Source organism: Mus caroli, unplaced genomic scaffold (assembly GCF_978045245.1).
Source record: "Mus caroli unplaced genomic scaffold, Mus_caroli_1 scaffold_16, whole genome shotgun sequence".
Classification (NCBI taxonomy): Eukaryota; Metazoa; Chordata; class Mammalia; order Rodentia; family Muridae; genus Mus; species Mus caroli.
In genome coordinates, this window is record NW_028227271.1 from 23,258,655 (window position 1) to 23,276,569 (window position 17,915).

The 17,915-nt window shown below is 42.0% G+C and overlaps 1 protein-coding gene across 6 annotated transcripts in view; it reads right to left on the bottom strand.

Moving 5' to 3' along the window:
* Tnrc6b (trinucleotide repeat containing adaptor 6B) overlaps nt 1-17,915 on the bottom strand; it is a 216,815-nt gene that overhangs the window by 30,681 nt on the left and 168,219 nt on the right. For 4 of the 6 annotated variants that reach the window (XM_085831814.1, XM_021182978.3, XM_029469459.2 and 1 more), the window contains 8 exons: nt 15,222-17,561; nt 13,338-13,496; nt 12,034-12,209; nt 9,215-9,289; nt 8,399-8,444; nt 7,098-7,234; nt 5,978-6,148; nt 1,826-1,951 (listed from right to left, as the gene is read on the bottom strand). In XM_085831814.1, coding sequence (XP_085687940.1) covers nt 1,826-1,951; nt 5,978-6,148; nt 7,098-7,234; nt 8,399-8,444; nt 9,215-9,289; nt 12,034-12,209; nt 13,338-13,496; nt 15,222-17,561 — 3,230 coding nt within the window. The remainder of the gene's footprint in view (nt 1-1,825; nt 1,952-5,977; nt 6,149-7,097; nt 7,235-8,398; nt 8,445-9,214; nt 9,290-12,033; nt 12,210-13,337; nt 13,497-15,221; nt 17,562-17,915) is intronic. The other 2 variants (XM_085831815.1, XM_029469460.2) reach the window with 2 other exon arrangements.

Sequence of the window (17,915 nt, forward strand, 5' to 3'; positions counted from 1 at the left end):
GTGCCCTTGAGTTATTCTCAAGGAACTTATTAAGGTTTCCCAAAGGTAACTCCAGTTCTGAAGGGAACATTTCCTGAACTGAATGTGGCTGTGATGCAGGAGGATCATACTTTAGCTTGTGGGTCTTTGGTGTGAACAACTACAGAATAGGAGCATGTCTAACTGGAATTTTTGTTTTGTTTTTAAATCTGAACATATCTAGCAGTATATGACACTGAAAAGAACATGTTGACAGCAGGCACAATTTTGTAACTCTCAATATTAAGGTCACTGAGGCAGATGAGGTCACCTAGTGGTGGCTGTTTGCTGTGAGAGGGATGAGCACTGAGCACCAGGACAGTCTGATGATCAGTGCTGAGAGGTGGGGGAAAGGCAGAGAACCACTGTAAGGTGCTTGATCAAGAGCCAAATGACCTAAGTGTTTCAGAGGAAGGATGGGATGTCATACAAAGATAGGAGGTGACTTTTCCAAGTGGGTTTGACCTCCACTGCCACTGCTTTGCTTGTGTCCTTGGGCTAGCCCTGCTCTCTGAAGCTCTGGTAACTCCACCATGTAAACATACTCCATCTTACTTCCAGTGTCATCTCTCAGACTTTTCTGCCATCCCTGAAAAACCTTGCTTAACATTCTATTGTCTACAGTAATCACCACACAAAACAACCCAGTGAGGCTGGGGAGGAAGGACAAGATGGGACAGACAGGATGGAGGTGGACACATGCAGCTGGGGTTTGGTTCCCAGCACAAAGGTCCTGGTGGTCGGTAATTCAAGTTCAAGAGGATCTTATGCCCTCCTCTGGCATCCATGGGCACTGTACATACACATACTCACACACGCACACTTGATTACTCGCAAAATATCTGTGTATTTTGTATTATTAAATTAGCTTAAATATAGTGTATACATATTTAAAAAAAAAAAAAAAAACTACCTATGGTCGAGCAGGTCCCAAATCCCAGGAACTGCCTTAACAGAGGGAGAGAGATCTTTAAAAGCAGCAGCCCAGATCATAGTAATGAGCAAGCTTACAAAGTGGCCTACAGTACAAGATCCAAACTTCTGAAAGATGCAAACATCGTTTTCGCCGCATTCACCCCTAATTCCTTGTCTATTTGCTTCCCAAACCTGTTCACACTAATCATTCACTCAAACCACTGCCTTTCCTCATGCCAAGTGCCAGCTATTATCGCACCAGTGAGAGGCTTCTGTGGTTGGGAAGGCCTCTTTAATGTGGCCGTGCATAGAAAATTTAAACTTACTCTTCAAGACCCAGTTTAAATGTCACTGCTAGTGATGCTTGCAGCATTTAATTGAGTGAAACGTCACTTTGGCCCTCAGACTTTGTTGACCACCTATGCCATTTATCCCACTAACTGCTGCCTTTCCGTCAGTGTCCTGTCGCACTGGTCTCTTCATCAGCTCTAGGGCTCTCAGAGTAGGAAGCCAGTCAGTACTCTAGCAGGCAGCTCCTCAGAGTTCTACAGAAAAATTCAGAATCTCATAATTCTGTTTGTCTTCAGGCAAATACTTGAGGGCAATCTGCTTTTGAATACTGTCACCTTAGAATTTATGAATTTCTTTTAATTAGTCACAATAAAAAACAATATACTAGACAATCAGTTGTTGCAAAGCATCTGTTTTATATTCTTAATGCAATTTAAAAAGGGAGCTGATATTCTGTTGTAATAATCTTGCACTTGACACCTGGATCTGTCAAATGTCCAACTGTAACCAATCCTTTCCTGTGCATCAACCAGGCAGTAACAATGGGCTGCTACCTGAATGGTCTTTTAACTCTAAAAGGCAGGGACACAAAATTTCTTACCTGGGGGGAGATAAACTGGGGAGGCACTTGCGCCCGGAGACCAGGAGAAGAACTTAGTGGCTGCACTGGAGTGTGCAGGCCTCTCGATTGTGCTGTGCTGTTTCCAAACAAACCATGACTGCCGCCCTGCAGAGAGAACCATACCAGTCAGGACATCTTATCAATTCAAGAAGACGATGAAGCAATAGTTCTCATTTCTATCCTTAAGAATGAAGATCTCTACTGCATGGAATGACAGCATTCATTTTAGAATCGAGGAGCTCTTTGTATTGGGAGGTTGGTGGACAGTTACTAGAACTGGGTCATTTACTACAGGTGGTCTGATAAAGTATAAACTGAAAGGGTTACATTTAACAAGATGTTAGAGGTAGTGTTACATTTCTTGTGACTGAGAGGAACTGGCTGTGCAAGATTTCTGGACTGCTTATTTGAGACAGGGTGTCATCCTGTGATCAGCTGAGGTGAGCCTCTTAAGTGCTGGGATTACAGGCATGCGCAACCACAACCGGCTTAAGAACCCTCTTTTTATAAGTTTGGGTTTATCAAATTTAATTCTCAAGACTTTATAAGATTCATTTTAAAAGAAACCTGGGTAAAAACACATACTATAACCAAACTATCAGTGTAAGTAATGTGGGTATCACTTTCTTCTCCTAGCTGGCTTAGCCAATCAGCCACTCACAAGGACCCTGATCTAGCTGCGCATCCTTCCCCGTCCTGAATCTGTTGGCTTTCTTTGCTAAATGAGAAAATGTTCATCAACCTCACATCAAAATAAGAAGGAAGGGACACATTACATATTACTCTAGGTTATGGAAATAACATTACTCACCTGTAACTTCACATTCAAAAGTATAAATATCAGCCTAGTTATAGATATAAAATAAAGCTTAATTCCACGATTCCCAATAAATAAATCATTTATAGAAAGTTCTTCAGTAAAGAACTTGTCACCGTTTCCTCTGTCTGAGGATTGCCCTACTCCCAACAGTGCCTTACTAAGTATCTCAAGCTGGCACTGGAGGCATGCACCACCCTTCACACCGGCATCCTAAGGTTCTCTATGCTGTGTACTCTTGGCCTACTCAAGGCCTGAATTAAAGAGCCCACCAAGGGTATCTTCCCCCACACCGCCTCCTCATCCATGGACAAAGTGACCGAATTCCCCTGTGTTAACATTACACCCGAAGGGACTCTGCCGATGTTCACTAGAACAATGATTCAGTCATTCTCTATTTTTTTTTTTTTTTTTTTGTCTGTATCAGTTCAATCCTTCCTTCTGGAATTCTCAGAACTCCAAAAAGCCTTGGGCTACAGGATGCATATATCATTTGCATATATCTATGACCCAAGACCATTCATTTGAAAACATCCCACTAAACATCTTCAGCAGAGACAGCAGTCAATGCCTTTGTCAACTGAGGTTATTATTCCCAGTTGAACACAGGGATAAGGTAATCTTAAAGAATTTACATAACATCATTAAGTTCCAGAACACTCAAGACACTGATGGCTTAAATGATTCAAAATTAGATTAAGAGACTGCTAGAGGCAAATTAATGAACTTAAAAAGCACCAAAACTAAAAATGATTAAAAACAGAAAGTAGAAATGGCAATTAAAATATGTATATATCAGAAAAAGATCTACCACAGACTTTATTTTCCCAAGGGTTGTTTAACTTACATCACTGCACCCAGCTTAGAGTCATTTATTTTATTTTTGGTTTTTCGAGACAGGGTTTCTCTATATAGCTCACTTTGAAGAGCAGTCTGGCCTTGAACTGAGTGATCCACCTCTATGAGCTACCACACCTAGCTAGAGTTATTTTAAACTTCAGCCTTTCCTTTGATAAGAAGACTCTCAGCTTCCTGCCAAAATTCAAGGGTGTCTGAAGCTACCACATAGCATTCTGATGTTTCTGAAGATAATACAAGCAAGCCGATAGCAGTCTATACAAATGCTTTCCTGCCACCCTAACGTGGTACTTCAGTTCATTTTCTTGGCTCAGGTTTGCTGAAGGCAGCAATATGTGGCCTTCAAAAACATTAGGTCTAGGAATTATGAAGACAGTGACTCAAAGGCTGTACACATGTCAATATCTGAGTATTGTTCAAGCTTTTCAGGTATATGTGGAAGGTCTAAGATGACCTGTGTCTGTCCTCCGAATTATTGGGGATTTATGTCCCAACCCTAGGGTTTAATTTAGAAAAGAATATAAAATTAAAATAAAAAAGTGAACTGATTGAAATGTTCTGTGATTTGGCAAAAATTATTATTATTTCTTATTATTAGAGACAGAATCTCACATTATAGCTAAGCTGGCTTCAAACTCCTGCCTCATGATCCTTCTGCCTTGGCCTCTCAAGTACTGGGATTAAAGATATGCTACCATGTCTGGCTTAAGTTTTATCTTTTAATTATGAAGTAAATTTAATGAACTCCGTATGATAGCAGTTTGAAATATGTGGAACCTATTGGGTAGGACATATGCACCAATTTGATACCAATGGACTTTGCAGTAATCTAACCATTACAAAGATATTGAGGAATTGTCTTTTCTTTTTTTTTTTTTTTTTTGGTTTTTCGAGACAGGGTTTCTCTGTGTAGCCCTGGCTGTCCTGGCACTCACTTTGTAGACCAGGCTGGCCTCGAACTCAGAAATCCGCCTGCCTCTGCCTCCCGAGTGCTGGGATTAAAGGCGTGCGCCACCACGCCCGGCTGGAATTGTCTTTTCTTAAAATCCAATGCCAAGCTGGTAGCTGGTCTGTTAAACTTGAGTTTACCTACTATTAGCATTAGGTATTTATGCAAGCCTGGAACCACATTTTTATTTTATATTTTATACCTCAATATAGAATTAGCATTTGCAAAACACTGTTTTTCTCTGTGCACATAAGCAATACATACCCACCCCGTTTAGGAAACTACATACAAGCAAACAAACAAACAAAATGCTGAAATTAAAGGAAGGAAACAGAAAAACTGCCTTATGACCCCAATCTGGAGATGACTAATTTGAATATGTGAACAAAGCACAATCTACTGTAATCTGCATATGAGAGGCTGTATACAACTTGACTATGCATGGTCTAAGTGGCCCTGCTTTACCTGAGCCTTTAATATTCATGTGAAAGTCACCACACGAAACAGAACGGATTCAACCATACACTGTGCTCTTGTGCTCATCCTGAGGTAAAAGGCACAGTGGCAAGTGAGGAGTCACAGGACTATAGCTAGGGAAGCACTACTGTTGGAACTGTGGCTGTAACAGCACTGATGGCTCCAGATTCCTGGGTTTCTTCATGAAACTACAACAGACCTTGTGTCCCCTCAGGCTTGTAAGAGCCTGATTGGCCCTGCCAGTTCTGATGCTACTGTGTGGCCCTTGCTTAGAGGACTAATTTTGGCAACCACCAATGCTTGAGTAATAGTTACTCTTTAAAGCCTCGCTATTAAAGATCTCCTTCTCTATGTAAATACTGTGGTTTAATTTCTAAAGAAGACACTCAACTCCTCAGCCCCAAGAAGCCAGATTTTTAAAACACTGTAACCCTTAAACCTTTATTTATTCTTACTAGTTTTACTAATTTTTGATTAGCAGATATACTAAAGAGATTCTTGAAATACTCCTTATTATATATTCTAATGGCTTTAAAAATTTACTTTTAGTTTACATATATGAACAGTCTGTGCTTCATGTGTGTGTCTGGTGACTGCAGAAGCGTGTCTGATCTCCTGGAACAGGAGTTATAGGAGGCTGTGAGCTGCTATATGGGTGCCTAAATCCTGTACAAGAACAGCAGTGTTCTTAATTGCTTTCTGTGTCATCTCTCCAGGAAAATATATAATTTAATATTAAAATGGCAAATGTATAACTAGATTATATTATTGTCTCATTCATAATTCCCTAAGTTAGTTATAACCAAAAATGAAAAGATAAAAGAAACAGATTTAAAGTAAATTCCATGTTAAGAAACATGAAGAGAGATGGACTATGGGCTGAAAGATGTAAAAACCTACACTTAATATCATTCTGTGCATTCAGTAATCAACAAGTTTCCCAAGACAGACAAGATGCAATAAGCTGAAGAAGACCAGGGCCAAGGTGAGGCCACAGCCAAGCAATTACAAATCTGAGAGGCCTCCTTACTTGTCTAGCAGCGAAGTTTTGGGGGTTGAGCCCTGTGCCGATTGCTCCAAGGCTGACGTTGGGTAGTGTGGAACCAGAGGGAGACAGCTTGTAGCTGGGAGAAGGGGAGAAGGGAGAGCAGGGAGCCTCATCCCCAAGGCACCCATCTTGATTGGAGAAAGGCAAAGTCAGCTGAAAGGTAGTAGGAGTTAGCCAATCACAATGAGTGTTGGTTAGTGAAGCAACAGAATGCAAGAAGGGAAAGAGAGACACACTAGGAATAAACAAAGCGAGAGTGGATTAGCAATAACCCAGGAAGAAATTTGGATCGGATAATAATCATCACACGTTCGTTGCCCAGCGGACACCATCTGTCAACCTCTTCCATAGAGACTTTCTTTTCCTCTACATTAGAAACCAGTTATTCATTGCATCAGGACAAGGGTTGCCAGACACTGTTTATGAGTCTAATTTCCACTACTCTAGTGGTGTGGCTCCTGAAGCAGAAGCCAGGCAATCTTCCTATGAATATGGTGTCACCTAGACCGGCAGCAATGCTATTGGCCCAGATGTCCATGTTTTGGTTTTAAATGTCTTGTGGGGCCCAGGAATACTATAAAACAGTATTTTGAATCAATAGTTTCATTAGAAATGTTAAAAAAATCAGAACAAGTAAGTAAAAATTACTTGCTTCAATCAGGAGTGAGAATTTGATTTACCTAAACACAGACCACCAGGCAAGTAGGAAAGACAGAGAGCTTCTCCAGACCTAGCACCAAGCTCGTACAAGATACAAATGTTTGCACAAAGTCCAAATTTTGTCTGCAGCTGGCACAGCGGCAGGAACAAGAAGACTGAAGAGTAAATTTATCTCCAAAGTTTCTTCTCCATGTTCTACATGCCCATGATCTCCCTTCAAAACTTAGAGCTCCATCACAAAAACATTAAGGACAGATGGCTCTTGTTCCTGCGCAATCACCTGTTGACGTCAGTTACTTTCCTGTCACCATATTAATATAGGGGACATTCATGTTTTACTCTGAGTTTGTAAGTTTATGCTTTCTCTAGAATTAGCTATCACAGACAAACTAAGAACACAGTGACTCTCAAACGATTATTTGAAACAAAGCATTCAACTCACCTTCTCAAAATAAGGCCCACTGTCTGTGGTGCCCAAGTCTTTGGGATTAGGTGGACGGAACCCAGGTCGATCCTTCCTCATGATATCATTAAAATCCCCGAGATTCATTGTTCTCTTGTCCACATCAAATTTCTTATCTGAAAGGATATAAATAAAAATGTCAGGAATCAATGTCTCCCTCAAGAGCCACGTGTAACCTGGCCCGTCTGTTCTCTAGGGTCCTGGGGACAAAGCCTCTCTACTCTTTGGAATGAGACTAGGAGGAATTCTCACTGGCTCAGGGTGCTTGTTCTGTTCCTGAACCGTTTTTCAAAAATTAAATATATATCTGCTGTAGCTTGTCTACCATGGAACACTTGAGAGACTTGAAGCAAAACTGATTAAGCAAATATTTAGGTTAAAATTGATGTGCTGGGTGAGAATACTGTGTGTGATGTGATGGGTTCATGAAATCAAATCTCAGTGAGAGACCAGTCTGTCTTGCTATGTTAGCACTTGTTAACTACATTGTTAGAGTTTTAAAGCAATTACGGGAACAGAAAGATCAGAGGCACTCCTGTTGCCTAAAAATTTAAAGCTTAAGACTTTAACACAGTTGAGCATTTCTACAGTACTGGCTCAAGCTTCATCTGCACGTGTGATGTACTCTCCTCTCTGCAGGCATGATGATCTCCTCCTCCCTCTCCTTAGCCCTATAAATCTGTTATATGATGCCACAACTGGGTTGCAGCTCAAATTACACATAACCACTGCTACCCAGGATTGTTCCCTCTTACTCTTAGTTTGATTCTTTTTATGTTCCTCGGGGTGAGCAAAAGCATTCCTGAGAAAAATCTCACAGGCGATGGGCTGATCCCTGCATTTGCTCTGGTCACAATGGAAAAGTAGGACAAAGATGAAAACCTTGGGGTACAGAGAGTCAATTTGATGGTTTAGTTTACTAGTATCACAGACATATTAAAATAATCTGAATCTAGCTCCCAGTACTTGGGAAAAAAATCTGGATGCTAATAAGGGATGGTGCAGTGAAGTTTGCACTTTTCATGTAGTAGAATAAGCTTGGCTTCTGAGGTGGACATACCTCTTCACAGTTAAACCTAGCATTTAACATTCCTTCACATTCTCCTGGATCTTCAGTCATTTGAATTTTCAACCTCTATACTGCTTTAGTGCATGAAATCTTATATAAAGTAAAGCATTTAGCATCAAGCATGTCTGCCTCAACCCAAGCAGGGCTGGAGATCCCATGGGCCTTGGCAGAGCCATGAAAACATTCCGCTCCTGTTTGTAGAGACACATACCTACAGACAAATCCATTTTGCTGCTTGGGTTATCCTCAGTTTGACTCTGAACAAAACAAAGCAAACACAAGTGAGTAAGGATAAAGGGAGGATACACGTTGTAATCAGAGAAGAGGCGCTTCTGCTCACGTGAGAGCCTCACGACCACAGGCACTCCACAAGAGCCTCTACTGTGACCTTGAAACTGGAGTGTAGGCTGTAACATTTTTGCAATCACAATTTGATAGCCATCCAGGCTTAATTAAATGTCTAACATCCAATTACACATGTAAGCAACGGCTATGGACAGAGGACTAGTTCAACAGCTGCCTGGAGAAATAAACTCCTTCTTAAGTATGCATAGTCAAATTTCACAAGTGTAGCTAAATGGTGATAATATCTTCTTATGACGTGTCAGTGAGCAAATCTTGAACTGTGTAGTCAAATCATTTGTCTTTTGACAACCATGACCAGATGTCTTCACAGTGTTCCCAAGAGATAAGGAAATTAAAGATACAGCATACATTTTTCTCTACATAATGAATCCCAGTATAGTGATTCTGATTATTTTTATTTTTAAAAATGATGATGCAAACACTAGTAACAAGTGTCCATTTAAGTGTCTTTTGTTTCCACCTTTCCAAGAGAAAAGATATAAAGACAATTCACCTTTAATGTTGGTATATATCACTTAATAAAATAGAAATACTGTTTAGCTCAGAGGGCCAAGAACACTGTTTAACCCATATTTAAATCTGTAATTTTGTACTGTACATGTGTACTTACTATGCCTGAAATTTGAGATTATGTTTATACACGAAGAAAAATGAAACTTACCAGCAATCCCATATTTGAAAACTGTTTGGCAAGAGGATTCATCCATGAATCATTGTTTCCTCCTTTTAGTGAGCACTACAGAATGAAATACATGACCTCAGTCACAGAGCTCATCACAATCTCCCAAACTACAAACCACACTGAAAATGCAAAGCTGAGAGTTCACCTTCCTGAACCTGATAGCTTTAAATGACTAGTAAGCCCTAGGTCCAGTCATGCTTTTACTCCTACTTATCATAGTGAACTGGAAAAACGAAGTTTACTTTTTACATGCGAAGAAGTGGTATCAGATTGTGCAAGATGTCTACATGCTGCCACTGCCACCTCCCATAAGATGCTCTTCTGTGACCCCAGCAGGCTTGTAACAGGGAAAGAATTGCTACTGGTGCATGTTGTTTGGAAAGGAGCCTTTTTGAACACGACATCACTCTGTGTGGGGGCAATGTGGAATGCATCCAGAGAGCTCTTCATATGGTTCACAGCATGGAGGCCATCAGTTCTCAGTGAGAAAGAGGCCCGGAGGAAGCCACTATCCTTGAGCTCTGGGACAGTAGAAGGCAGGGATTAATGGGATGGGGGATGAGCTTTGTGGGCCTGCACATTCTATTGGTAAACATTCCATGTGCTACGATATGTCATACTTATTATTATTGTTGGTGTTAGTTGAGACAGGATGTCCTCACTCACTAAAGCCTAGAATATCTTGAACTCTTGATCCTTTTGCCTCTGTCTTCGAGGGTTGTGATTACAGATATGAGCCACCACAACCAGCCTGCTCCATAAATAAATGTATATAATATTATATACTTATATACAAATATATCTATATATTACAACATTGCATATTATATCATGTTAGATAAATAAATAATTTTAACTATTTTAATTATATAATATATAAATTGATAATTAATAATATATATTATGGTGATAGGAGATATATATGTGTGTGTGTGTATATATATATATATATATATATATATATATATATATATATATATATTTTTTTTTTTTTTTTTTTCCCCCCCGAGACAGGGTTCCTCTGTGTAGCCCTGGCTGTCCTGGCACTCACTTTGTAGACCAGGCTGGCAGGATATATATTTCATTAAGATTAAAGAAGAGTCCTGGAAAGCATGAGAGATACTGAGTTTATTAGTACAGAGCTTTCAGCTTTAGAAGAAAACAAACTGCATGTGAGCACACTCAGTGGCACTGACCTGCATATTGAAAAATGGTTAAGATGACAATTTTTACATTATGTGTATTTTATCACATTAAAAAATGAAGTCCTAGGCTGGGCGTGGTGGCGCACGCCTTTAATCCCAGCACTCGGGAGGCAGAGGCAGGTGGATTTCTGAGTTCGAGGCCAGCCTGGTCTACAAAGTGAGTTCCAGGACAGCCAGGGCTACACAGAGAAACCCTGTCTCAAAAAACAAACAAACAAACAAACAAAACCACCACCACCACCACCACCAACAACAACAACAAATGAAGTCCTTAGTGCTGATGGTCAGAACATCTGGTATCGGAATTGAAATACTCAACTTCCAATTAAGCAAATCTTGGTTGCCATCTGAGTTGGGAGGATTCAATTAGGATCTTTTTCTCAGTTAATTTCGATCCACTGCTAATTTGTAAATGACCAAAAGACTGCCAAAGCAGGCCAGATACCATTAGAGTACCAAGATGCTGAGCAGTGTAGTGAGACTTTTTTAGTTGCGAGAGTGGAGGAAGGCAAGTCATTAGGGAAGGGGAAACCCAGGAAGAATTCCTTCAACCAAAGTTTCCACAGAAAGCAACTGTTCTATCCTACAGAAGAAATCAGGGTCCTGAAACCCACAGCTTCAGGACACAGGGTGATGGTCAGGGGATGGTCTTGTGAGACAGTATCAGGAATCCGAAGCCTGGGAGGATTAGAAAGCATTTCACAGGGCAGGGTTTTCAGGTTAAAATGAAGCATACAGGTGTATCTTCCTTTTTTCTACTCTGTAGTGTGTGTGTGTGTGAGAGAGAGAGAGAGAGAAAGAGAGAAAGAAGAAGAAGAAGGAGGAGGAGGAGGAGGAGGAAGAACAGCAGCAGCATCTGTCAAGACAGTGGCTTGGGTACACACATCATGGCTACAGATAAAGTACTAGTGGTCCTATGTAAAAGCAGCAGCAGCAGCAGCAGCAGCAGCAGCAGCAGCAGCAGAGTGCTTGTCTAGCATTCTCAGCGTTCTGGGCTCCTTCCCCAGGACTGTAAAATAAGTAATAAACCACAACATTCCAAGAGGAAACTTGTTATACGGAAAGTGAGTTGTCTGGAAGGCACAGCCTGGCCCAGGACGTGAGGAAAGAATCTAGTTATAGCAGTGCTAAAAATGGGGCTTTCAGTTTACTGGGAGAAGGGCCTTGGGATGAGTCAGGTAAAATCAAGACCCACTAACGACCACTGGGAAAGCCAATACTATTTTGGTGTCTTTTCTACCTTTTTGTGGAGATTTGCCCATAGGACTTTTTTTTTGTCTTAGAATCAAAAGCATAAGGCATTTTAAAAGTAGGCCTCAGGAACTGCTGAAAACAATCATAACATGGAAATCTAAACTCAATTACCTCTACCTTACAAATTTCATTTTACTCATAGTGCTACTTCTAATTGTTCAGGATTTCAAGGTCATGGGATAGGAAGATTAGGGGACACAAGGGAAGTAGTTATTAATTTATAAGGAAATACTCGGTGACTCCAGTTGCCTCATTTCCTCCATGAACCAAGTCCCAGTTTTACCTTCTAGGATTGAGTAAGCAAACTGAAGCCTTTCTAAAGCCTTTCTAAAGCACTACCTTCATTTGTTTCTTTCCTCCTTGTCCCCAGCTTGCTGAGTTGTGGGAGGAAGTGCTTCCCTGAGAGCCGGCGGTGTTCCAGACTCCTCCGTCATCCTCCTCTTCCCAGCTAGGATGGCGAGCTCCTGTGACTGGTCCGTCACTCTCCCCCCAGCCGTCTTGCATAGATTTGGAATCTTTAAGGAAAGAGTTAATCAATTCTTTGCAGTAAATACATGTAACAAACAGAGAGATTTCTTGCAAATGCAGCATTTGAATATCTTTGCAGTTTTGTCTGTTCCATCTACACACAAGGCAAACGCATTACTCATACTTAAGAGAGCAGACAACAGACCTTACAATCAAGATCTTTGGACTGCTTCTATGGTTCTTCTGGGAACCAAGGAGATAGTGTTTCAAAACTCAAAAATCTCATCCCTATTCTAAGAAATTTCAGAACTGGGTAGTGGTGCACACCTGTAATCCCAGCACTTGGGAAACTAAGGCAGGAAGATTACCATGAATTTGAGGCCAGTTATCAACTATTTCAGACACTACTCAGACACTATTTCAACAAAAATTGTGTGTGTCTATGTGAATGAGTGAATATGAATGTTGCATTTCATTGATAAGAAAATGGTTGCCCTTAGTGAGCATGGCAGCTGAGTGTCAAGTCTTTCTTTACACTCCAAAATGCAGGCATTTCAAGTAGGTATGACTAAAACACAACTGTCTACCTTGTTTGGGGTGAAGCAGAAATAAAAATGGGAATAAAAACCACAAGGCCACCGGATGGCTGCAGTACATGCCTGTTAATCCTTGCACTTGGATCTCTGATTTTGAGGCCAGCTTGGTTCTAGGACGGCCAAGGCTACACAGAAAGACTGTCTTAAAAAAACCAACCAAAAAAAAAAAAAAAAAAACCCAACCAACCAACAAAAACCCCCACAAGGCCATGGAAACTTGAAGCTTATTAGGTCCACAAACGTATTTGAAATGCATTAGGTACTGAGGAGGATCCTAGATGTGGCTTTGATAAGAAAGGAGGAAAAATGTAGAGGGCAGATGGAGAAGAAAAGACAGATGGGACAACTAGAGAGGAAGGCACTGGACACCAGTCTCCAGTCGGTTCTACTACCACACCCTTTTAACAAATATTGTTACTATGAAACTTGCAAGAAAACATTCATTTCCCTCCAAAAATACTGTATGGAACTGGATTTGCCTTCATGTAGAGTAGGGAGCTGGGAGTGGCTTTTCTCTGTACTACTTCCAATGACCAGGCCTATGAGACAAGTTGCCACTTGCAAGCCAAGTCTACTTACTGGGTTTCATGGCATTGGGAGCGTTGGCAGGTGTGTTTCCCCAGCCTGTGGTTGATGCTCCTGCATCATCCATTTCACCCCACCCAGGACTGCTTTCATTTGGCTCACCCCAGGCTGAAGTCCCATTATCTGGAGCAGGTGGTGTGCTTTTGCTCCAGACTGCAAAAAAGAAATGTGTGTCTTTAAGGATCCATTGAATACTTAAGATCCAGTGGAGTGAAGGAAGCAGGCACAGTTATACTTTCTTGGGAGAAACAAATTCAACCTTCATGGAGAGCATTTGGTTAAGTCACTTTCCAAAGTTCCAATGTACATGACTTCTGACCCAGTAAACTCACTGTCAGGAAAATTTACCCTAAAAAAATGTACTGAAGTGATGAAATTATATGTACAGCAGTATTCACTGTATTACTCTAGAAAAAAAATGGAATCAATTTCAATATCAGAAGGAGATAGAGTATATCAAGCGTAGATAAAGTATAACTTAAATATCTACCAGAGGAGACAGTTAGACAAAATTGAGTTCATAAAATGAGCTCCATATGAAACAATTAAGCAAAAGAACTGTCTGTGCTACAGAAAGTGTAATATATATGAGAATAAAGAGGTACAGGACTACTGCCTGCCTACCAGGGAAAGGCCCTGGGATCCACTTTCAGGCTCCCTGACTCTTCCCCACTAAAAAAGCTGAGAAAAAAAAAAAAAGGTAAGATGAACACTGCAGAAGTATAAGCTCTTCCCTGTTAAGAATATTTAAAGCTTAGGTATATTTGTGACCCATAAGAGCAAGGCTTATGAAGGAAACAAACTTCCATGCATTATGGTGGGAAGCCCCAGAGGCTGGAGGCTCATCTACCGTCCTTTGCTTTCCTGTACAGTTTGGAGAGTTTTCTCTGAACACAGGATCTTAAAGCACGAGGAAGTGTGACTCTGGATAAGCAGTTAAAGAGTAGCCTCTATTTTTGTCCTCATTTTTTTTTTTAAATACTAGAAAAAAAGAGCTAGTTAAAAACAGTCACTTTGCATGTTAATTAGTGTTCCTAATTATTCTACTTTGAATGCTGGAAAACTTAACATTATGATTAATTTTAAATAAAATCAAAAATAATCTAATAACCCTGAAAGGTGCATTTTCTTAATTGGTGAGTCTTTTACAGGGACATTTATGCCAAACTGAGAAGAGAATTAAGCACTGTTGCAACAGTTGACTTTTGGGTATCTGACTGTCCTTAGAACATCCTTGTATGCATATTACCTGCTATAGTCAACAATTAAGTCACTTGGAATGAGGTGGGAATGTAGCCTGAGTTAGAGCACTTGCTTAGCATGTTCAAATCTCTGGGTTTCAGCCCTAACACTATAAAAATAAAGTAAGTTTGGAGACCCCAACTGTCCAGATACCAGCTGAGATACAGCATTGTGACAGTCTCAGGAAGAACACCAGAGTGCTCTCCTTTGCAGAGGAAGAGAAGCACAAGGGCAGGGGGATTTTCCATAGGTAGAGCCAGGAAGGAAAGAAAGCCAGTCTTTTTCTACCTTAGTTCTTTATTTTTAAACCTAGAGTAGTTTGTTCTGCAGGAAATAAGCTTATTTGGTGACTTTTTTTGTTGTTATTTTAAAAATTATACAGGCCAATATAATTGCAGAAAAATAATTCCGGGTACCAAGAGTGTTATCATCTTTTCCTTGTACCAAGGAAAACACTGTAATGTATGAGAGCAGGTGCCATCTCCAGTGCACCACAGAAAGGTTCTCAGAGCAAGAAAGCTGGAACTGGAGGAACGATCCTCAGAGTAAGTTAAATAGATGCACCTTGACAGATAGGGTGTAGACCAGAATTTCTTTTATTTTACTAGGACCTATGAGAAAAGAGTTGGTACCTACCTGATGCTGATTTTCCGGTCATCGGGGTAGGCAGGTTTGGTTCTCGAGGTGCTGGGCCCCCTTGAGAATTTTTATCCCAAAGGTTCACATTCTTGTAGTTATAACTGTTAGGGTCTCCCCAAGCTGAAGTGCCATCATCAATGTCCATTTTCCGACTAATTGACTGTGGGGATGGCTCCTCCCAACCACTGGGTTCATCATCCTTAGGGGTTGTAGGCTGGGGTCCACTGCTCCAGTTGGAATTAGAAGGTCGAACATTGCCTTGAGGTGGCGGGGGTGGGCCTCCCCAAGAACCAGAAGCCTCTGGCTGTGGTGGCGGTGGCTGCTGCTGCGGTTGGTGTTGTTTATTCCACGAATTGGGTTGCCTGCCTGTCTCATTCCACGCAGGGGATCGTTTGCAATCTTCCCACCCACCTTTTGAAGCTAGGTTTGTATTCCCACCATTACCCCAAGTTCCAATCTCATTCTGCCCTCCTTCACCCCACCCAGACACAGGCTTATTGGCAGAACTTTCCCAATTATTATTTTTCACTTGATCCACCTCCTCGCCCCAACCATTCTTCCCAGAAGTCCATCCTTGGTTGGGCTGGCGCCCACCGCCCCACCCCTGATCCTTACAAGAACTCTCATTCCAAGAGGAAGGTGTCTTTTCATCGGCTCGGCCTCCTCCCCAGTTAGAAGAGTTGTTGTTCTTATAGTCATTCCAGCCTCCTGCGCTCTTGGGGTCTTTCCACTCTGTCGAGGCTGAGAGCTCCCCCCATCCAGACTTCATTTGATTGCTTTGGCTGGGTGCATCTCCCCAGCCCCCTGAGTTCTTGGTCTGTGTGGCAGCGCTCTCCCACCCCTCAGTTCCTTTGTCAGATTTCCCCTCAGGCCTTGGCACCTCTTCAATATCCCACACTGTGTCCTGCTTAATTTGAGTTTGGCCCCAGCCAGTGTTTGAGAGCACCCTAGGGTCCAAATCAGTCCGGCTCAAAAGAGTCTGCAAGACAGCCTGGCAATCAGGATGCGTGGGCCTATATGACCGACGACCAGAATTATGACTGTCACTACTTCCTGCTTTGTGGTTGCTTCCAGTGCTTTGACCTCCAACTTCACTTCCTGCGGAGCTGGAAGATCTTCCCCAACAGGGAGCCTGGGCATTGCCTTGGTTTTCAGGGAGGGGGTGGCCCTTTTGATTGTCCCATGCTCCAGTGCTAGAATTTGGTTGGTTTGGACCACTCCATTCTCCAATTTTCAACTCATCAGACCCAGTCGGCTGTTTCCATTCTCCCTGAGAGACCCCAGATGTCATTTTGTTCCCTTCACCCCATTTGTTGTCATTAGAGTCCTGAGGGCCAAAGTTCCAGGACCCACCCGTAGACCTGTTATTGTTGTCCCAAGAGTCACTTTTTGACCCAGTTGGTTTTGGAACAGAAGCTCCTTTCCAGGAGTCCTCTCTGTCTTTTCCATTGTTCCCATTATTTCCAGAATTGCTTTGTCCAGAGACTGTGTCAGTTCCAGAAGGCCCCCTAGCTGCACCCCAAGACCCAACACTCCCAGTCTTTCGATCTCCAGTGCTTTGTGAAGGGGCATCAGTGCTCCTGGAGGTGTTCCCCAAGCCCATTCCAAAGGGCATTCCCTTATTTTCCATGGGGTTTGGTGAACTTAAGTTCAAGGAGTTAGTGTTTCCATTTTTTGGTCCATCAGTGTTATGAATTTGAGCCTGTTCTCTGCCAGAGACAACAAAATTAACACCCGCATTTTCCATCTTTGACTGCTGTTCCCTGGATGCCTGACCTACTGTGCTAACTTGTGCACTGGAACTACTACTTTCTGTTTCCAATGCCCCTTTCCTAGAAGTCCCTTCTTGGACCAATGCTGGCCAGGCAGATGGGTTGCTATTTGGGTTAAAGTTGCTGAAGCCAGAGCCAGGTCCAATTCTATCCTGACCACTCGTACTCCTCCAGTTTCCTAGTCCGTTGTTGCTCTCTGAAGTAGAGTTGGGAGATTGAACAGACTTAGCCTTGGGGTCAGATTTCCAGACCCCAAGATTACATTCGTTCCCAGAACTTGCAGACTGGCATTGGCTCCCTTTGCCTTTGTTACTAGTGGTGCTTCCTGGCAGACTGCTCTTCTCAGAGCCAGGGTTCGAGGCACTGTTGTTATCGGTGGTGTTTTCGGAAGAAGATTCAGTGTCTTTGCTGGCAATACAAGGCCACTCTTCCATGTCAGACCCGTCTACAATCACCTTGTCCCAGATGTGAATTGGGTTGGGGGAGGCGCAGTTGTTGGAGGAGGCTCCCGGGCCCCAAGTGGAATTTGCATAATTTGAAGCAGCAGCACCTCCAAGGGTTGACTCTGGGAAAGAGATAATCTGTTACCACAGCTGTACATCAACATCTGGGGCTCTGCCTGCCTCTGGAAAGCTTAGTGCAGTCCCTAGACTATCTTGTTTACCTAGTTGATTTTCTTGAGTGATTTTAGCACAGTATCTAACTGTGTAGCCCATGCTGTAGTGCCAGTGTGGAGGTTAGAGGACAATTTGTTCTCCTTCTACCATGTGAGTCTTAGGGACTAAAATTTAGGTCATCAGGCCTTTGAGGAGATGCTAGAGTTTCCTCTTTGTCACTAGCTAGTGCTGCATGTGCAACATCCAACTCTGTATCCACTCTCAAAGCTACCTATTTGCCATTCTTACTGAAACAGAAGGAC